At 37.1% G+C, this 23,191-nt stretch overlaps 1 protein-coding gene across 13 annotated transcripts in view; it reads left to right on the top strand.

Moving 5' to 3' along the window:
- LOC111188855 (NACHT, LRR and PYD domains-containing protein 12-like) overlaps window positions 1-23,191 on the top strand; it is an 859,751-nt gene that overhangs the window by 168,931 nt on the left and 667,629 nt on the right. For 3 of the 13 annotated variants that reach the window (XM_049472886.1, XM_049472880.1, XM_049472882.1), the window contains exon 2: window positions 13,293-13,371. The exons of 9 other annotated variants lie outside the window; for them this stretch is intronic. In XM_049472886.1, coding sequence (XP_049328843.1) covers window positions 13,319-13,371 — 53 coding nt within the window. In that variant the 5' untranslated portion in view covers window positions 13,293-13,318. Of the gene's footprint in view, window positions 1-12,567; window positions 13,156-13,292; window positions 13,372-23,191 lie in introns of those variants that run through there. One more of the 13 variants, XM_049472881.1, reaches the window with a different exon arrangement.

Below are 23,191 nucleotides of genomic sequence, written 5' to 3'. Positions count from 1 at the left end.
TCCTTAGGGAGTTCAGCAGGTGAGCACAGCTGGAGGAACATGCTGTGGATTGAGACACTGGGCTTGGCGTGCAGCGGGGAGAATGTTTGTATCTCCTTGTTTATTTTAACCTACGTGGGTCGTGAGAGGATAGATGTGCTGTGATGAACTGGACTACTTGATGTGAACTGAAACTCCCCATTGTACAAGTGCCTATTCTTTCTCTTCTCCCTCAGTTCATAAAGTAATTCTGACCATTGTGCAACTCTATTGTTTAATGTATGCTGTAGGCCTGTTAGCCATAGTTTTTACCTTACATGTTTATTATGTATAGTCTTTCTGTTTGCTTAGCCGTTCTCTGTTACATACCTTATTCAGTGACCTCAGTTTGTAGTGCCTGCTTGAGTGTGCAGTGTTGTGAGTAGTTTGAGAAACATGTGTATTAAAGTGGGTTTATTTCACAGTGTGTTGCTTCAGGTGCATTTTTATTAAGGTTTTAATTTTAACTGAGTCTATTTTTTATATTTGCCTTGAACCTTTCAGAGTCTGTTTTTATAAAGGGTATTTTCATATAGTGTATTTTTATATATGTGTAGTTAATAAAGTGACTGTGAACCAGATTCTATCCTCTGACACTTTCTTTCCCTCTAAACTGGACCTTCCCAGTTCAAGAAATGTGGTGGCAGCCAAACTTTTCTTAGTTTATTAATAAATTCCTCAGCCTTGCTCAGTTGCGGGTCTTGCCACAATATACAGTCATATGAAAAAGTTTGGGCACCCCTATTAATCTTAATAATTTTTAGTTCTAAATATTTGGGTGTTTGCAACAGCCATTTCAGTTTGAGGAGGAGATTCAAATAGGAGAACAACTTGCAATTGGCCACCTTAAATACCTTTTCTCATGATTGGATACACCTGGCTATGAAGTTCAAAGCTCAATGAGGTTACCAAACCAATTTTGTGCTTCAGTATGTCAGTAAAAAGTAGTTATGAGTATTCAAATCAATAAAATGATAAGGGTGCCCATACTTTTGCACCGGTCATTTTGCTATTTTGGTTTAATGCATATTGCACATTTTCTGTTAGTACAATAAACCTCATTTCAATCCTGAAATATTACTGTGTTCATCAGTTATTAGATATATCAAACTGAAATGACTGTTGCAAACACCCAAATATTTAGAACTAAAAATGATTAAGATTAATAGGGGTGCCCAAACTTTTTCATATGACTGTAGTACTCTCTAATACTCATTATTGTGACTCTGTGTAGAGAAGCAGCCTTACTTAACTAACAACCCATATAATTTTTAATATAGTTTTATCTGATACTTCTTTTACCAAATTTAGGTTTAATATCTTTAGTATGTAATTTATAATTAAACATATAATACATTCTTAATTTAGTAGTTTTGACCAAAAATAACCCAAAATCTCCATCTCTATAGTGTAGAGTGTGAAGTGTTTGGTATGTGAGTGTGTGGTTTTAAAGGATTAAGCTGTAGTTTGTTTGATGAAACTGTTGTGAAATATTGTTTTATTCTATATATTTTATAGGATTTCTGCTGCATGTGCTCATTTCCACAATCTGATACTGTGTTTGTGTGATTGGGGGTCTGAATGCTGACTGTGATAAGTGTGTTCATATCTGATCATACTGTCCTGTTTTCTCTTTTACAGCTTTGGCATCTAACTGCACACAGATATCTTTCTGAAATGGTTTAGAAGTACAGGAAGCTTCTTGAAGAAGGACTGAATGAGCTGAAGCTCTGCTGCTTCCTTTTCTCTTACAGTCACTGATATGAATTTTTTTAAATCATATTTATACAGTTAACTAGTCAGTGCACACCATTTCAGCACTTCTTCATCAGCACTTCATTCAAAATGTTCATATGAGCTGAAGTGAGATCGGGCTGTTCAGCAGCTGGAATAGCTGAACTAAACAGTAACAGATCATTATCAGAACAGCTCTAATCTCCTCATCAGAGTGTAAATAGAACCTTGTTGATATCTATATTGTGGAGTTTAGTAGGAAAGGTGGACCCTTGTCTGTCAAAAACTGAAATTTTCACAGATGATATTTTAGTTCCAGAAGATTCTTAATTCCTACTGAAAGTCAGTGAGAGGTAGAGCAGCATTTTCAGACTCTTGGGTAAATACCCCGAGCTCTAAATCATTGGCTGTGCTAAAATGTGGAATCTGGTTTAGAGAGACCTGAATCTACACATACAGTATAGTACACTTTTATATTCTGTATAGCAGGCAGAGCAGTGAGGGTTAAGCAGTCGACAGTGATCAGTTCAGCACTGTCTTATACTTTTTTCATGTTGTTTACATCAATTAGAAAAGTGTTGAAACCTTCAGAAGCTGTATGAACTCTATCCCAACTCAATCCTTTTATTTTTACAGAGCCTTAAAATGTATTTTATTTCCTTTTAAGCACTTCTAACCAGAAGCAGGAAATTAGCTTCAGCTAGAATTCATATATACATTACATAACTTTGTGTGTATTTTCTGTAACAGTGTTTATTTGCATGGATTCTGTAAAATATGTAAATAAATATATAGATGTTAATCAAACCCAACAATGTCTGTCTCCATTTTCTGAGTCAAAGTTTATTTGTTTTTCTTTAAGTATGGCACTTATGAAAGGTTTTATTGAGGTGTGAAGACTGGTATCTGTTGTTCCTCTACAGTATGAACTGTTATCTAAATGTATAAATTGTGCATTGTAGCCATATTACTGCATTCGATATGCAGATATTATAAGTGTTTTTGTTGTTGTGCACCATCTGTGTGACCCTAAACAATAAGGTTCACCTTATGAGTTGCAATATTTATTTTTCTAAACTGTAAAAACACATTATACTAACAATATAGTAATGCTTGTTGGGCAATTAAGTTTGAGAGAGAATGAATAATTTATGCAGATTCTTAAAAAATGTAAGTAAATACCATATAATAGTTAGATCATAGATATAATGAGAACTGGGCTCAGGCTCTGTATAAACCGGTCTTTGGCGGCACCGTGTGGCCGCTGTGTATAACTGCAGCTGCTGTAGCGGTGCGCAGTCTGGTATTATCTGATATAGCAGGGGGATATAATAGGAACTGGGCTCAGGCTCTGTATAAACCGGCCTTTGGCGGCACCGTGTGGCCGCTGTGTGTAACTGCAGCTGCTGTAGCGGTGTGCAGTCTGGTATTATCTGATATAGCAGGGGGATATAATAGGAACTGGGCTCAGGCTCTGTATAAACCGGCCTTTGGCGGCACCGTGTGGCCGCTGTGTGTAACTGCAGCTGCTGTAGCGGTGTGCAGTCTGGTATTATCTGATACAGCAGGGGGATATAATAGTAACTGGGCTCAGGCTCTGTATAAACCGGTCTTTGGCGGCACCGTGTGGCCGCTGTGTGTAACTGCAGGTGCTGCTGTAACCGGAAGCGGCAGTGTTTGAATATAAATATGAGTATGGCTGGGCCGGGCGCGCGGCCCGCGCTGCTGTGCGCTGCGGCTTTAATGAACTTTATATTGGTGTTCGGTACCGGAGCGGACCTCGTTAGATTCCTCTCTTTCCGCGCCGTTTATCACAATATCACGGGCGGAGCGCCGCTGTGCAGAGGTGAGTTCAGCCTTTACCCACCTAAATAACTACCTAACTACCCAACCTCACCTCCTACTGACCTGTTTATACAGTAAAACCCCACAAATATCCGTTTACAGCGCGTTAAAACACTCTTACACACTGTTTACACCGCGGAGCCGCGCTAATCCACTCTATTCTCATTAATAATATCGATATTAACCAAGAGAAATAAAGAGAATAGATCAGAGTGTAATAAATTAATCAGTCAATCAATCATTCAATCAATTAAAGGTTATAATCAGGTTAAACTAAAATGAGAAACTAATATTTATATATAAAAAATGCATGTAAAAGCACTAAAAACAAAACAAAAAGATTAGGGCTGTGCAATATTGGAGAAAAAAAATCACGTTTCTATATTTAATTGTTCTGCGGTATATATTGGGATATTAAAAATACTTTTCTCCAGATTTCCTCAGATGGCAATGATTTAACATATTCCTCACAGTAATGTGTTCCACCAAAAAACAAATAACAAAACAAAACCATTCATTACTCTGTAGGTAGAAGTATAAATACTAGAATTTTAAATACTTCTGTAGAAGTTGAAGTATCAACTAAAGCTTTTTACTCTTTATTTAAAAGTGTTAAAGTACTGGTTTTGAAACTACTTAAAATATAAAAGTAAAAGTAATGTAGGGGAAAAAATACCATTAAGGACAAAAGCTTAGGCTGTGGGGCGAGTTCAGCTTTTCAATTTTTTCAAAATCAATCAACCTTTATTTTCACTCCAGAATACAGAGATGATCCTAAAATACAGTAAAATCAACAAATAAGACCAAAAACAATAATTAAGATTTTATGAAGATAAAAAGAAAACTAGTAAAATCTAATAAACCTAAAAGCAGTTGCAATAATTTATGCATGAAGATGTGAAGTGGACAAGCTTAAATCTGTTAAAACATCCAAATGAAAAAGATTATAAATACAGATAAGTAATATAGGTAATTAAAATAGTAGATGAATAAATTATAATGACCCAATAATTTACCCAAATAGAATAATTAACCCAACACCCATTCTTAATATGGAGAGCTATAAGTTACAAATATATATGTAAGAAATATTTTTATATATTTCTAACAGTATATTACTCTTATAAATATAAATAATATTTACTGTTCACTGATAAAGATTAGTTACCAAATAAAGTCTGTCTTAATGTTCTGAGTCACAGTTAAGACTTTCCAACAAATAAACATATATCAACCATTTCTCCCATTTCTTTAGAAATCTGATATTTTCTTTATTATTGTAAGTTATTTAATTTAAAGTAAAGAAATATTAAGTGTAAATAACAAAGTTTTAATAATAATAAAAACTAAAAGCACTAGATAATAAGGTTGCACCGATACCGTATCAGTTTGCACAATACAGATATAAATACACAAGCCAGCTACCTAAATAACAATCTGATTAATTAATACTTGCCCAAGTAACAGTCTTAAACCTCTTAACGTGCCCTGGCCCACCGGCGGCCCAGAAAAATATCATAATTAATATCTGGCGGGGGGTGGTGGGGACTCTTAAAGAAACAGTGCATATTTGTTTTTCCCATAGGAGTACAGAATGCAGAAACACATTCTTTACTGCAAAATAAGTTATAAAATTAGTAGTTTTTATTCTTATAAATGTTCCAGTCCTTTGGAGAAATAAAGGACTATCCCAGGAGCAGATAATTCATCAAATTTTATTTGATTTTATTTTAACTTTTATACTTTTTTAGTTTTGAAACCAGAACTTTTACACTTTTACTTGAGTAAAAGTTGATACTTGAGTTGATGCTTCAACTTCTACAGAAGTATTTATATTTTAAACTCTAGTATCTATACTTCTACCTACAGAGTAATGAATGTAAATACTTTTGTCACCTTTGTTCCTCTTCCTTATCCTGACCCAACTCTTCCTCTCTCCCTTGTCCTGGTTTAACTCCACCTTTTCCTGGAGTAACTATTACTTTCCCTCCATCCAGAGATATTTTCTTCCTTTCTTTCTCTCTCTCTCTCTCTCTCTCTCTCTCTCTCTCTCTCTCTCTCTCTCTCTCTCTCTCTCTCTCTATGAGCTCCAATAGCTACACTGGCCACACTCAGTCCACAAAACAAAAATCCCCTTTTTTATGTGTTCATGTCACTGACAGCATTATGTCTAAAGCTAAAATCCAGTTCCAGCTCTGGTTGGCTTATCATAGTCTTTTATTTATTATTAATAATGTGTAAATTTAAAATTATGTATTAGTTATAATAGATTTACACATGCTATTATTGTACAAACAGCAGTTATATACTGTATTTAAGGTTTGTAACATGAGATATTTAATTTTAGCATGCTGTATTAAAGCAATTGTAAATAAGATAAGAAAAATCCAGAACTGTGTTAGTGGATAATTTAGTTTGATAATAAAATGTAAGCAAGTATAAAACATGCTAATTGAATACATATTGTGTGATCGCTACATGAACTGTATGAACAGTTTAGTCCACAACAGACAGATGTTGAGTTAAGCGTATTTAGAGTTTTGAAAATGTGAATACAGATCAGATAAAAGCATGTTAGTGATTGTAAAAAACTGTAAATAGACCAGAGCTCATGTGGAGCAGATGATGAATGATGAGATAAGAGGAAGCTCTCTGCCTCCCTCTGGTAGTGGAAACCAGTCTAGCAGCAGGTCTGGATTCAGGCTGAGTGGTGGCTCTCTGCCTCCCTCCTGTGGGGGGATGCCAGCTCTCCCTCACAGCTACTGTCTGTAATGATCATGTTTGCAGTGTAAAGAGAGACTTTTAGCATTAATGCTGCCTGTTTATTTCATATATTAATAAAGTGCAGTGTTTAGTTTATTTTACTGTTGTTTCTATGTGTTGATTTTCTAGTGCAGTCTATTGGCTGATCAGCTGCTGGAAGCTCATCATTAATCTATTAAATTAATCTAGCTCTTAGTTACTCTTACAAAAGAATTACTATGGTTTTACTATGATTTTATATAGTAACTATAGTTATTGCATATATAACCATAACATTACTCTGAACTACTGTGATTCCTTATGATCACTATGTTTAATTAATGATGCTGCCATAGTTTTACTATTGTAGTTTATAGTTATAGACATAGTTATGTGGTATCGGTGATTCTACCATTAAAAATACTGAGACACATAATGCTAATTATTACACTGGCTGTTCAGCCGTTCTATAGTATAGTAGTTATTATACAGTTATTATATAGTTATTATATAGTTATTATACAGTTATTATACAGTTATTATACAGTTATTACACAGTTGTTACACAGTTGTTACACAGTTATTACAGAGTTATTATACAGTTATTACACAGTTGTTACACAGTTATTACACAGTTGTTACACAGTAGTTACAGTTATTATACAGTTATTACACAGTTATTAATGAAGATCTATTTAACTACTAGGATGATTTATGGTGAATAAATTATTGACATATTGAAATGTGACACTGCTGTGATTTTAATATGGTACCATACGGTACAGTTGTTATTCTCAAAAGTATTCAGACCCCTTTACTCTGAAACCCCTAAATAAAATCAAGTGCAATCATTTACCCTCACAAGTCACAATGAGTTAATAGAGTTAATCCAGCTGTGTGTAATTTAGTCCCAGTATAAATACAGCTGTTCTGTGAAGGCCTCAGTGGTTTGTTAGAGAACACTAGTGAACAAACAGCATCATGAAGACCAAAGAACTCACCAAACAGGTCAGAGATAAAGTTGTGGAGAAGAAGTTTAAGGGTTAGATTATAAAAACACATCCCAAGCTTTAAGCCTCATAAGGAGCTCTGTTCCATCAAACCATCATCCAAAAATGAGTGAAAAAGTATTCTACAACTGTTTCTACAAACCTACCAAGACATGGCTGTGATTCGAGTGAAAGGTGACATTACTATGTACTGATGAAGGGGGCTGAATACTTTTGCATGTCACACTTTTTAGATTTTTATTTGATCGAAATGTTTAAATCCATGTATCCTTTTCGTTCCACTTCACAATTATGTGCTAGTTTGTGTTGATCTATCACTTAAAATCTCACTTAAACACATTTAAGTTTGTGGTTGTAAGGTAACAAAATGTGAAAAAGTTCAAGGGGGTTGAATACTTTTGCAAGCACAGCTACTTTTTAAATATAATATTTTTATACACTCTTTAGTTCTAACGTTCTCTCGTTTAACTCACAATTTGATTCATTAAATCACAGATAATCCACAGATGTATTTCAGTATATTATACAGATATATCCTATATAAAGATGGATAAACTGGCCTATTTTAATTTTGACTGGCAGCAGTTCAACCAATGAGAAGCAGGTATGAGCTGGATCAGACTCTGACTCCAACCTGGACGTTTCTACAGTCAAACATGAGCATTACAACAAGCTCAGATCAATAATCCTGGAATAATTAATGTTGTAGTGTTTAATATCCCATAACTCATCATGTACAGAGTGAATAATCACTACAGCTCAGTACTGAGGGGGGAGTTGTGGGTCTGAGGACTTTTTTCAGCCCACAGAAGATTCTCTGACAAGATTACATTCCTTAAATCATTTGGGGAGATAGTTCAACATGTCGGAAGGGCGAACAGAACTGCAGTTAGATTAAATGTAGGATAAAACTAAACCATAGTACAGTTTAATGCAGGTCGTATCATAGAGCAGAACTTACACACCTAATCTGAAAGTGGAAGAAATGAGAACTTCAGACTTTCTTAATTTTCAGAGGAAGTAAAGGTAAAATAGTTTCTCTATATATTTTAGTTGCTCATTTCATTCATTTCAATTCAATTTTGACTCAATTTAAAGAAATTATAGTTTCTCCTGAAAATAAGTGTATGTGTCACTTATGGGTCAGTGTTTATTGTGTAGTTTAAGTATTACAAAATGTCAAGCCGTGTTAGACGACCTCAGTTCAGAGAAAGTAAAGGAGAGGCTGTGCTGCATATCTCTGCATGTTCAGACAGAGTCTCCGAGTTAGGCAGGTAGGTGAAAAGTGTTCTGATTGGACAAGAAACATGTTACTCCCCCATCTTTAACCTTAAAACACCTTTATTTAGTCTATAGACGAGGACCTAGTCCAGATCAAACTGATTGAAATCTTCATCTGTTAAGTTGATCATAAAGAACTTTGGATAAGAGGCATAGAGGTAAATACTGGAGCTGCATCTACTATCTGTAATCCTTTTCTCATTCTTTATAAAACTGAAAGTAAAGGTACAGGATGTAAATTTAAGTATATTCTGACTCCTCTGCTGAAATAACGCTACAAGCTTTCTCTAAGAAACAGATACAACTTTTTAGTTTTCACCTTCTATAACATCAGCTTAAGTCTTCCACTTCTATTCTCCTGATAAATCCTTCCATAAATATATTATTGTCTGTAAGGTTAGCTCTTACTGTTTAGTGATGGAACAAACATCTCCATGCAAAAGCCAGATTTGATTGAGTAAAGAATAACAGATATTGTCTGAGAGGCTCCAGACTCCAGAAAGTAAATGAGAGAATCTCCTAAAACAGATAAAATGATGATAAAGTTCAGTAAGATGTTATTTAATCAGAACTGTGATGTATTATTATTTACTGAATACCAGAGTCAGAACATATCCTGCTGTTTGTGCTTCAAAACTTCAAGTAGTCTTTTCACCTCAGCAGACCGTGTCCAGCTTTCACTGAGAATCAGCTGCATAAATCTGTGTGTTCAGGTAGAGTCTCACCTGTTCAGGCAGGCAGGTGGAGAGAGTGCTCTGATTGGTCTGATTGTGTGTGTGTGTGTGTGTGTGTGTGTGTGTTTACAGGATTTTTACTGGAGAAACACACTTAAGTCAGGAATTGGCTAAATCAATGTCTATTTAAAAGCAAAAATCTCACATAGATACTTAGAATGGCTGGGTAACTGTCCTAATTCAAATAACAGTGTGAGAGATGTCTTACAACCAAACATTTCCATAACACATATGAATAGACCACCAAACACCATACACCAATACAAGTTGATAAAGGGATAAACTTAAAGTAAAAACAACAGAAAACTTGGTGTACCAGGATGAGTAACTATACCATAAAGCAAGTCTAAATATGAATAACTAGTCCCACTATAAAAATACTAGGAAATTAACAAAGATTTTAACTAACTTATATACTGTCCGTAAGAGGAACCCAAAAACTAAACTAATAGGGTACTATGAAACACAAAACTATGCAGGATTAACTCAGTTATGTTAGAACTATGAAGCTTACGTAGGAATCACCGCAGCCTCAACCAGGTATGCCTATAAGTAATAAACTTTAACCAAAACCCAAACTAACTCGGACCAACAGAACGCCATCAGAGAATTAAGAAATTTATCCAGCACCTCACTTAGCGTTGACTGGCCTCGGCAACCAGTGTCATCTCTACCACGAGAAGGACCTCTGGTGTGGATCTCCAGGAAAGATGTTAATCAGTCCAGGTGACCAATGTAGATCCCTCAGGTGGACTTTTGAGTGGCAGGCTGGGCTTTGGTTCCAATGTCAAGTGGGAGACTCGCTCCGGACTGCTGATTGGTGCATGATTTTCTTCACGTATGAGTCTAGCGAGCAATGTATAGTACTGATTATGAACGATGGACCGTAGAAAGCTCTGTAGCGCTACGGTAACTCAATCTCTAAATGAAATTAATTCAGTAGTACCGTTAGTAGGCACTGAACTTAGTGTAGTCAGCGCTGGTGCGCCGTAAGGACAGCTTAAACTACCTTATACAAGCTAAGAAAACTAGAAAACTTCTGATCTTAAACTAAGAGGAAAAAATAATAGAAAAAGACACTAGCTAGAGCCTTAAGCTAAAAGAGTCTTCTTCTTGCTTCCTAAAACCACGGATGAACTGAACTCCAGCTCTCTCTCGGCTGTCTGGCTTATTGAAGATACACCGCTAATGACGCATTGATCCTAAATCTGTGATAGGTTCCCTTGTAGCTAGGTATTCTATTAAAAACCCAATCACGTTTCATGTGGGCGGAGAGTTACCTGGACGACCTTCCCCTTTTTCTAAATCTTTTAGTAATATTGAACAGACATCATTGAATGAACACATTAAGGAATTACTTATTAAAGTTTGCCTTAATGTAGATACTCAACTATTAACTGATTATCCAACCTAAACAATTTCTTTAACACCAGCAGTTTTCCTAAATTAACATACATCCCTTTATCCAATGAACACCTTCAAACATAAACCAAAACTCTTGTTTTTTTGTTTTTTAATGATATAAATTGAACAACCCACAACTGAACTTCTAACCAGGAACAAGACACATAATCAACTTCAACGTATAAGAATCCTAGAAAAAGAACATGGTTAACTTTGATGTGCAAGACTCCAAGGAAAAAAGAGAAACATTTATGAATTTTAGACTTGCTCATTCAAGATTTGTTTCCAGACTGATTAAAGAATGGTGGGAACATGTCCCGGTGGTTTTTAACTAGGTTTCAGCTAGACTGACAATTTCTTAAGCCAACCATTGTACATGTAGTTTGAGTACTTTGTCCATATTCTAGAAGAACGTAATGTGTGAAAAAGATTAACCTTACAGTTGTCCTTTTGATTAAATGCCCTTCATAATACTGATTAATAACCTGCTTCTCACAATATTAAGGGTAATACAGAAAGTGTTATTAAACTAATTCTGAAGAACAAAAAATAAATAAAAATCTGAAAAGTGTGAAGTGCAAAACGTTACCCTAAAACCCCTAAATAAAATCCAATGCAATCAATGGCAAAATGTATAGTGTTCATTTTCATTCCACTTCACAAATATGTGCTAGTTTGTGTTGATCTATCACTTAAAATCTCAATTAAATACATTTAAGTTTGTGGTTGTAAGATAACAAAATGTGAAAAAGTTCAAGGGGTTTGAATACTTTTGCAAGCACAGCTACTATCTAAATATAATATTTTTATACACACTTCAGTTCTAAACTCACAATTTGATACATTAAATCTCAGATAATTCACAGATGTATTTCAGTACATTATACAGATATATCCTATATAAAGATAACCTGGACGTTTCTACAGTCAAACCTGAGCGTTACAACAAGCTCAGATCAATAATCCTGGAATAATTAATGTTGTAGTGTTTAATATCCCATAACTCATCATGTACAGAGTGAATAATCACTACAGCTCAGTACTGAGGGGGGAGTTGTGGGTCTGAGGACATTTTTCAGCCCAAAAACACAGAAGATTCTCTAACAGGATAAAATTCCTTAAATCATTTGGGGAGATAGTTCAACATGTTGGAAGGAAGAACAGAACTGCAGTTAGATTAAATGTAGGATAAAACTAAACCATAGTACAGTTTAATGCAGGTCGTATCATAGAGCAGAACTTACACACCTAATCTGAAAGGTGAGGAAATGAGAACTTCAGACTTTCCTCATTTTCAGTGAAAGTCAAGGTAAAATATTTTCTTAATATATTTTTGTTGGTCATTTCATTCAATTCAATTCAATTTTGACTCAATTTAAAGAAATTATAGTTTCTAATGAAAATAAGTGTATGTGTCACTTATGGGTCAGTGTTTATTGTGTAGTTTAAATATTACAAAATGTCAAGCCGTGTTAGACTACCTGAGTATAAAGAAAGTAAATGTAAGGCTGCGCTGCATACCTCTGCATGTTCAGACAGAGTCTCACCTAGTTTAGACAGGTAGGTAAAAAGTGTTCTGATTGGACAAGAAACATGTTACTCCCCCATCTTTAACCTTAAAACACCTTTATTTACTCTTCAGGTGAGGACCTAAGCCAGATCAAACTGGCTGAAATCTTCATCTGTTTAGCAGCATCTGTTTAGTTGAGAGAAGACCGTGAAGAACTTTGGATAAGAGGCATAGAGGTAAATACTGGAGCTGCATCTACTATCTGTAATCCTTTTCTCATTCTTTATAAAACTGAAAATAAAGGTACAGGATGTAAATTTAAGTATATTCTGTGACTCCTCTGCTAAAACCACTCTACTGGCTTCCTGAAAAAAACAGATACAACTTTTTAGCTGTATTTTGGCTGTAAAACCTTAGCTTAGATCTTCCACTTCTGTACTCCTTCCATACATCTATTATTGTCTTTAAGGTCTTACTCTTTCAGTGGTGGAACAAACTTCTCCATACAAAATATGGAATTGATTCCCAAATGAGTAAAGAGTAACAGATATTGTCTGAGAGGCTCCAGACTCCAGAAAGTAAATGAGAGAATCTCCTAAAACAGATAAAATGATGATAAAGTTCAGTAAGATGTTATTTAATCAGAACTGTGATGTATTATTATTATTTACTGAATACCAGAGTCAGAACATATCCTGCTGTTTGTCACCTGTTCAGGCAGGTAGGTGGAGGGAGTGCTCTGATTGGTTGAGAGAAACAGTCATTCTTCTTTAACCTGTAAAATAAATTCCTGTATTTGAGGTGAAAGTGAAATCTTCAGCAGCTTCTGTTTAGATGAGAGAAGAAGGTGAAGAGAGTTTGGATAAAAAGCACAGAGGTAAAAACTGAAGCTTTAATACTAGAATTTACTGTCTGACTAAAAGTGTTTTAGACTCAGAGAGAAGAACTTTACATTACTTTAAAGAGGAAGTCAGTATGTGTACTTGAAAAGTGTGTGTGTGTGTGTGTTTACAGGATTAGGTGTAATCTGAAGGAGGAAGATGAGCTCCAAAATGAGTGTCTCTGGGGAACAGGACCCACAGGAAGCTGAGAGGTGAGAGAATAATGTGATTGGGTATAAAGTGAAAGGTTTGCTGGAAAGGTTGTAGATGGTGTCTGATACTGGTTGTGTTTTAGACTGGATCAGGATAAGAGATCAGACTCACCTGAACCCAGCTGTGTCTCCATGAAGAGTGACCGGTCAGTGGTCAATCCTAGAGAGAGTAAAGGATCTACTAATTTCAGGTAAGGATGATGTGACTCGGAAGAGTAAAATGGAAAGATCATGTTTGGTGATCTTGAAGAATAAATGGTGGAGGATTCCTACAGATTAAATAAAAAAAAAACACAGCCAGAACCCATAAAACACTCATTATACATGATGCATTATTTTACTTTAGACCAATTGTAAACTATAGTTTTGTTATATATAAGTATAAGTATTGTAAGTATTTGCCCCGCCACAGAATTCTTTTGTTTTTGCTTTTTGTCATACTGATTATCAAACAAACTTTATTATCAGACCCAGATAACCTGATTAAATATAAAAGCACTTTTTAAAGGATAATTGTATTTATTAAAAGGCAAATTATATCCAAACCAATCTAGCCCTGTGTGAAAAAGTGTTTGTCCTCTAAATGTAATAACTTGGTTGTTTTACTTTTGGAGGCAACAACTGCAATCAAGCACCTGCCTGTCTGACTCTTACTTAAGTGCCCTTTTGGCATTTTTTTTGTAAGTGTATGTGTGAAAGTCATATTGTTTTGGACCAAAAACTACTGTATTTTACTTCTCTTTTCCTCCATCTTTAAGTGTTAGTATTTCCCGTAAATTTCCTGTATTATATTAAAATAAAGAAATGGAAAATCTCTTGACGCCAATCATGGAGCCGGTTCAAGAATAATGTTCCGCCTTTCAGGAGAAACAGCCAATCAGCTTGCTGGTTTTACGGAGGAGTGAGTGAGTTTAGGCAGCGGGTTGCAAAGAATGTTCACCCAAAGTCCTGGAGATCCTCAAGATGTTTTTTGGTAAATGTAAAATTGAACTCAGCTTTCCAAAAAGTGATTATCACAGTTAATTTATGGGGGTAAACTCTTTTTCACAAAGGGTTCGATTGGTTTGGATACTTTTTTGACCCTTAATAATAATAATAATAATAATAATAATAATAATAATAATAATAATAATAATAATAGTAAAGGAGCATCAAAGTGCTTTTTATATTTATTTTATTAACAAGTCTATGATGTCCCAAATACAGATAACTGGTCATTGTTCATAGCTAAAATGATTATGATAACAGATGGGGGAGGATCAGTATAACATTTGTATTATAATATTTGCAATTGCACATTTTACTATGTATATTTACTGATCAAGCATAACATTATGACCACCTCCTTGTTTTTTACACAGATTATGCATACTTCTGATCAAAGTACAGTAATGACTATGTTCGATAAAGGAAATATGCAGAGTTGAAAACTACTTTTCATTGATTAGTTTGTAAATATCACATTTAGAGGGTCAAGATACAGGGAAGTAATATTTCTTGTAGTTTATTCTATTGACTGTTCGTTAGCTCTGTTTTCATGAGCTGGTGTTATATTCAACACAATGTTTGATAATATGGAGTTAGGGCAACTGGAAATATGAAGAAGAGATTATTATTTCTTACTCGGTATTTTCAGTTAATATTTAAGTCAAGTTTACAGAGTCAGAATATTTAAAAAGTATGTTTACAAAAAATTGTTTTAATCCAAAGGCCCATTTTACACTGTTTAAAAATTTTAGATTTCCCTCCCAAATCACACCTGTTAATATACATCCTACTGCAGTGTATGTATATAAACAACAGGTTAAGTTGTCACACTTGTCCAAAACCTTTTATTTTATTTGGCTAACAAAATGATATTACCCTCTGGTCAGCACATAATAACAAAAAATACTTCACTTTGAATATTTATCATTAGAAATAAAGCAACCGTCTCATCTGCGTCCTACAGTTTGAATACCTCTGATCTAGAGTTTGGTCTTTAGGGATATATACCGACAAAACCTTTTTTGTTTTTCACATTGTCTTATGTTAAGGACCTCTCCCCATTTTCCATTATTCTGCACTCAGTGAAAGCTGAGATTTGAGGATGTAGTTATTAAAATGAAAAAATACAGTTTTGAATGGACCTAAGTGGTCACACATTTTGCTATGAAACCTCAAATCCAATCTCATCTGGAGTTTACAAAAACATCATACAAAGACTTTGGGTGATTTTAGAATTACAGCTTGAGAGGGGGTTCATATAACATTACGGTTTCCCATGATTCCATCATCACATAAACACAGCATCACATGAACATGCTGGAGAGGTTATAGATGTTTAATACTTGTTTTTTAGACTGTGTTTTAGACTGGACTCACCTAAACCCAGCTGTGTGGCTTTGAAGAGTAACTGGTCAATAGAAAAGATAATAGAGCGCAGAGAGGACAGCAGTTCTTCTGATCTCAGGTAAGAATGATGAAACACTTTCAAATCTCCACAGTGGCAAGAAAATGCATATGAACATTTTGGAATTTCGTGTTTTTCTGCATAAATTTGTCATTAAATGTGTTCTAATCCTTATATAATTACGGATACTGACAAATATAATGTGCCTAGAATAACAACACAAAACTATATGATCTTTTTTATGGAGCACAGTCATTCAACACTCAAATTGGTTGTGAAACAATAAGTGAACCATTGGAATCAATAGCTAGTTGACCCCCTTTGCAACCTCAACCAGGCACTTCCTGTAGCTGTGGATCAGGGGTGGGTTTCCCGAAAGCTTTGAAACGCTTTGTTAACTCGTATTTAAGATTGGTCGTTAATTAAAGAGTGTTTCCCAAACCCGTGCGTAACTAAAGTACTACATAAACTCGCTCGCAGATTAACGAGTGCCCTGACCCACTCGTTATTCTTAACATTCTACTTCAGTCTTTGATCAGTCTATGTTAGAGTAAATCCCTCATCCTGAGGATGAAAGAAATGGCACTTGGGATGGGAATAAAACAGCAAATTAGCTGCTGATGTGTTCAGTTTAGATTTGGCCACAAGATGTCCCTTCTTTGAACAGCAAATAATGACCATTTCTGTTCCTATAATAGATATATTTAATCTCTCCTCTAGGTGTTTTGTTGGAAGTGTCACATTCCAACATCAATGTAGTCTCCGTTTTGAAATTGTGTGTGTTTTAGAGTAAAATCTTAGCATGTCCCTAAATAAAATATATATATGCCATCTTGTGTTTTACAACAGAGTCCAGACGGAGACATCAGAAATCCCCAGGATAAATATGGAATTAATTCTCAAGGTGTGTATGTGTAATTAACATCAGAGCACATATTAATTTAGAATAAATAAAAAATATAACTGCTAACTAATGTTAAATAATCAATTATGATGTAAGCTGTATTTTTATTTTGCTTCATTTTCATTTTAGAGCTTTAGAGTTTGTTATAGAAAAAACCTTTTCACAACCTCCAACCAACTGAAGAACACTCTGCAAGAAGGAATTTCTTTTTTTTTATCAGTATCTCAGTCTATAATAAATAGAAGACTTCATGAGAGCAAATACAGAGGGTTCACCACAAGCTGCAAATTATTCATAGAAAGACCAGATTAGACTTTACCAAAAACATCTAAAGAAGCCAGCACAGTTCTGGAACAGCGTTCTTCAGACAGGTGAAACTAAGATCAGCCTGTTCCTGAATGATGGGAAGAAGAAAGCATGAGTAGGTTTGGAACGGCTCGACACAAATCTCAACACATCCTCTGTAAAACATGGTTGTAGTACAGGAGTGTTTATTGAAAATGTGATGGACGACAGAACAGAAGGATGAATTTTAGAGAGTACAGGGATTTACTGTCTGCTCAGATTCAACCAAATGCAGCAAGGCTGACTGGATGGAGAATCACATTACAGATGGACAATGACCCAAAACAAACTGCAAAATCAACCCAGGAGTTTTCACTGCATTTCAATCAAGAAAGACAAAACCAAAAGTAGAAAGACTCACAAACCAGCAATAACTAAAGAGCACCATAGAGAAGGAAACACAGTGTTTGATGATGTTCATGGGTTCCAGACTTCAGGCAGTTATTACTTGCAAAGAATTCTCAACAAAGTACTAAAAATGAAAATTTTATTTCTGGTAAAGTTTATTTGTGCAGTTAGTTTTGAGCCTCTCACAAGGCTTTGTAGAGAAATGGTTATAATTCCCAAACGTTTCATAATATATTTTTGAAATTCAGTGTGGTGGCATGCAGAATAACTTCAGCAAAAGTTCAGCACTGTTGATACAGTCCCTAGGTGTGGTCGTCCTGTAAAGATGACTGCAAGAGCACAGAGCAGAATGTTCAATGAGGCGAGGAAGAATCCTAGAGTGTCAGCTAAAGACTTACAGAAATCTCTGGCACATGCTAACATTTATGTTTACAAATCTACAACTATCTACATTAAATAAGAATGGAGTTCATGGGAGGACACCACGGAGGAAGCCACTGCTGTCCAAGAAACACATTGCTGCACATTAGAAGTTTGCAAAAGAGCACCTGGATGTTCCACAGCAATACTGGCTAAATATACTGTGGACAGAAGAAACCAAAATTGAGTTGTTTTGGAAGGAGCACACAGCGCCATGTGTGGAGAAAAACCCACACAATCATCAAACCCTTATCCTAACTGTGAAACATGGTGGAGGGGGCATCATGGTTTGGGGCTGCTTTGCTACCTCAGGGTCTGGACGGATTTCCGTCATCAACATAAAAATGAATTCCCAAGTTTAACAAGACATTTTGCAGGAAAACTTAAGACCATCTGTCCTTCAACTGAAGCTCAACAGAGGATGGATGATGCAACAGGACAACGACCCAAAACATAGAAGTAAATCAACAACCGAACCGAACGAAAATAAATAAATACTCCTTCTGGAGAGTCCTGACCTCCTGAACCCAATTGAGATGCTGCAGCATCATGAGCTCAAGAGAGCGATTCACACCAGATATCCCATAATATTATAGCTGAACTGAAACAGTTTAGTGAAAAGAAATGATCCAATATTCTTCCTGACTGTTGTGCAGGTCTGATCTTTAACTACAGGAAATCTTTGGTTGAGGTTTTTGCTGCCAAAGGAGGATCAACCAGTTATTAAATACAAAGATTCATGTAGTTTGTTTCACCCTGCACTGTGAATGTTAACATGTTGTGTTCAATAAAACCTTGCAAACATATAATTTTGTGAGGTATTAGTTTAAGCAGACTGTGTTTGTCTATTATTGCGATAAGGATTAGAACACATTTAATAAATAATTTATGCAGAAATCCAAATAATTCCAAAGGGTTCACATACGTTTTCTTGGAACTGTAATATACAAAAATGTTTGAATTGGTCCATGCCCTTAATCCATCTTTAGACATCATGTGTGCTAAAAATGATGTTAAAATAAACCACAGAGAATTTGTGATGTAACTATCATCTACTGTTTTTTTACTACATTTTGTACCATGTGTTTAATCAGGAACTGGAGAACAAAGTCATCTCTCTGGTAAAGAATCAGCTGAAGAGGTTTGTAAAGATGCTGAAGAATCAGGATTACCCAGCATGCTTTGGGAGAGAAGAAGAAGAGGAGGATGATCAGAGTGAAGTAAGAGAGGGAGCGCTGAAGATCACACTGCACGCCCTGAGGAACATGAACCAGACAGAGCTCGCTAACAAACTGCAAAACAGTAAGAGTCATGTGATTACTCATTATATCAATTAATTTAGAATTTAAACGGATTATAATATTACGCTTCTTTCACATTTCTGTTTTTCTTTTCTACTTCGTACATTCCACTCTGTTAACAGTGATCAGACCTCCAGACTGGTTCTCTCTGCATTAATCTGGTCTGCCTGACCGACTGACTTTTTTCGTGGGCTTTGCATGCTCTAGCTTGGTGTTACACACACAATGGCCATGATAACACACCTCTCATCCTCACTATACATCCTGTTCCTTCAGGTCCACGTAAGCTGACAATGCTGGATATCAGTTACTAATTTATTTGCTGAACAGACCTGCCACCCTGTGCCCCATTCCCCATGCCGGGATTAAAGAAAATATTTGTTGTCCAGTTAAAAAGTTTAACTTTGTCTCAGCTAGCCCAGCGAACGTCCACGCATTCTCTTACAGGCAGACAGACTGAGCCTCCTGATTTTTATCTCATCTAGAAACGGTGGCGTGCAGACATAGACATCAGCCTCTGATGTCTCTGCCCTTTATCAACCAAAGTGCCCTAAATTTCCTTCCGGATAAATAAAGTATCTATCTATCTATCTATCTTTTGAAACTTCTTGTTTTAAAAAAATATATATTATTATTAAGAATTTACTGAGGCGGGTTTGAAATGATCTTTTGAAAACCTAAAAATGATTAAAAACGAGTGAAACAACTGAATAAGAACTGCGCGCACCAACATCATACCCCCCCCCAACAACTGAAGACAACCTGCGCACAATCAATCCACCCCACCCCCCCAGCATTTGCACCCCAAATTGTCTGTGCACGCCACTGTCTAGAAATGTAGTCTTAGAAATGACCAATCAATTCACTGATAAATGCAGCTTTTTGCATTGCTGTCTTTTGCACCCTGTATACCCCAGGATTGATAATTAATTCATCCACAACATCTGATTGGATATTTAACACTGTGTTGTCCACCAGTTTTCCAACAAAATGTAAAACTCTTTCTGTAAACAGTGTCCTAGGAGCTGTATAGTGACATATCTCAGCCTTTAGCCTGTTCCTGATGCTGACTCGCTTTCCTCAGAGCTGTCGTTTCACACCTCCTCCTCTTTTCTCATGCTTTTCCTATCTTATACTTTGTGCAAGGCACTTTACAATGCTTATTGCTATCTTGCACTCCACCAACAGTCTATTGTCATGCCTTCCACATGTGTTGTTTAAATATATCTATACCGATGGGCGTGGTGGACTTGATTGAGGTGTGTTTGCACAAATTTTTCTGTGTCAGTGGACTGTAGATTTATGGAAATGCAAGAGCCAATGGTCAGCAGTGTTGGAGCAGTTTAGCTGCAATGCTAACAGCAAGACTCAGCAGGAAATAGCACTTGTAGCAAAGAGACCACTCCAAACATTTTCTCCATTCCTACAGCAATATTCCTTCTCTCATACCTGCGTAATCTAAAGGCTTGCTCTGAATAAACTGTAGTTTAATATGGTTTTATTTTATTTTATTTTATGGTATATTCATTTATAGGGTTGTTTATTGTGTCTCTTTGCTGTAAAGATGCTTGAAGATGAGGGAGAAGAACCCCACTGACACTGCCTCAGGTGTAATACAAATATTTATATCAAAGAATAAGACAATATCTTCAAGGCGGTATTAGGCCTGCCCTGGAGAGATTTGTTTACCAGTGTGATGTTCCTGATCTCTACTCTAAAGGGCTGGGGACCTGGATATATAGGGTGTTATGTTATACATCTGTAAACACTTAATCATGCTCTAGAAACAGAAACAACATTGTTGAGAAAAAATACTGAGGAAAAACATATGCTGAAAATGTACATCAATAAGTTACATAATTTTATGATGACACTTCTATGACACATTGTAGGTGTTCCTGGACAGTAATTCAATATCAGTATATCACAACAAAAAAGACGTCAATAATAGTGATTTATATTATTTTTAAGCACATTCCCCAATTTCAGTATACATTGTTTACAGCAACTGTTACTTTAGCCTTTAGATTACGCAACTGTTAGTTATCACTTCCGGCGCCGTGCTGAGCGGCAGCCTTTCCAGTAGCTCCGTCTTTTGTGTACGTTTTAGCCTTTTTTCCTTAGTTTTACTTTATTTTAGACGCTTTTATCACTCGTGTAGTGATTACTTGTATGTCCTATGGACATGGAATTCACTTTCGTGAGTGCGCAGGGAACTAACCTTGTTTACACGAGGGAAGAGCTGCTAGCGCTGCGAACAAAGGAACACGCCGGCCAGACGCATCCCATCCCGGCGGAGCTCCGCCGACACTACCGCGGGTGTAGAGCTGGAGCCAAGCTAAAAGCTAAGCGCATGGAGAAATGCTGGAGGTTTAAACCATCTGTTCCTTCCGTGGTGATGGGGAATGTGAATGCTCTGACCAACAAGACAAATGAACTGGCAGCGTTGGTTAGTAACCAGTGGTTGTATCGGGAGTGTAGCATTTTATGCTTCACGGAAACGTGGCTAACTAGCAACATTCGGGATGCTAACGTGGCTATCCCCGGCTTCACCTCCGTGAGAGCGGACAGAGACCCCAAACGGAGCGGCAAAAACAAAGGTGGGGGTCTCATGCTGTTTGTGAACATCAGATGGTGTAACCCAGGACATGTAACTGTGAAGGAGATCATCTGCTGTCGGGATGTTGAACTGTTGGCGGTGAGTCTCCGACCCTATTACATGCCCAGAGAGCTTTCCCACGCCATTGTTGTTTGTGTTTACATCCATCCTCGTGCTGATGCCGAGACCGCGTGTGACGTCATTCATACAACCATCGCGACACTTCAGACACAGCATCCTGAAGCTTTCATTGCCATCTCGGGGGACTTTAACAACGCCACACTGGACTCAGTGCTCCCTGCTTTCCACCAGTATGTGAACTGTCCCACCAGGAAGAACAGAACTATTGATCTCCTTTACTCCAACGTAAAGGATGCATACACTGCCACACCTCTGCCCCCTCTGGGAAAATCAGATCACAACCTGATATACCTGCAACCCCAGTACAAGCCCCAGGTCCGTAGACAACCTGCATCAACACGCTCCTTCAGGAAATGGTCTCCTGGTGCTGAAGCAGCTCTCAGGGACTGTTTTGAGTCCACTGAATGGAGTGTATTGCAGGAGCCATATGGGGATGACATTGAGGGGACTACACATTGCATGACGGACTACATGAACTTTTGCATGGACATTGTTGTTCCTGTGAAAACTGTGCGTTGCTTTGCTAACAACAAGCCCTGGATAACCAGCAACGTTAAAGGCCTTCTAAACAAGAAGAAGAGGGCCTTTAAAGATAACAACCAGGAGGAGCTTAGGAGCGTACAGAGGGAGCTCAAAGTCCATTTGCGAGAGGCCAAGGAGTCCTACAGGAAGAAGGTGGAGCAGAAGCTGAGGGAAAATGACATGAGGGAGATATGGAATGGAATGATCACTGGCTGTAAGCAGAGGATGGACAGTGCTGCAGATGGTGAAATAGAGAGAGCCAATGAGTACAACACCTTCTACAACCGGTTTGACTGCCCTGTTCAAGACCCTACAGCTCTGGCAGACACCTCCTCCACACCCCCCCTCATCTCATCAAGCAACTCAGCCCCCGCTCCCCCCTCCTCCCCACACTCAGCTGTCCTGACCACCAGCACCACTGTAGCCCCCCCTCCTCCTCCCCCTCTGCACACCTTCACTGCTGACCAGGTTAGAGGTGAACTAAGGAGACTCCACCCAAGAAAGGCAGCTGGGCCGGACAAAGTGTGTCCCAGACTACTAAAGACCTGTGCAGCTGAGCTGGGGGCTCCCCTGCAGCACATCTTCAACCTGAGTCTGCGTTTGGGGAGGGTCCCCACGCTGTGGAAGACATCATGCCTGGTTCCAGTACCCAAGAAGACGCACCCCAGTGAGCTCAATGAGTTCAGGCCTGTCGCCCTTACATCACATATCATGAAGACCCTGGAACGTCTGCTTCTACACCACCTCAGACCCCAGGTTCAACATGCAATGGACCCCTTGCAATTTGCCTACAGAGAGAAAGTGGGAGTGGATGATGCCATACTGTACTTTCTCCACCGGACCCACTC

The sequence above is a fragment of the Astyanax mexicanus genome, unplaced genomic scaffold, assembly GCF_023375975.1.
Source record: "Astyanax mexicanus isolate ESR-SI-001 unplaced genomic scaffold, AstMex3_surface scaffold_31, whole genome shotgun sequence".
Lineage (NCBI taxonomy): Eukaryota > Metazoa > Chordata > Actinopteri > Characiformes > Acestrorhamphidae > Astyanax > Astyanax mexicanus.
The sequence above is the reverse complement of the archived record's forward strand: the minus strand, read 5'-3'. Positions and strand labels throughout refer to the sequence as shown.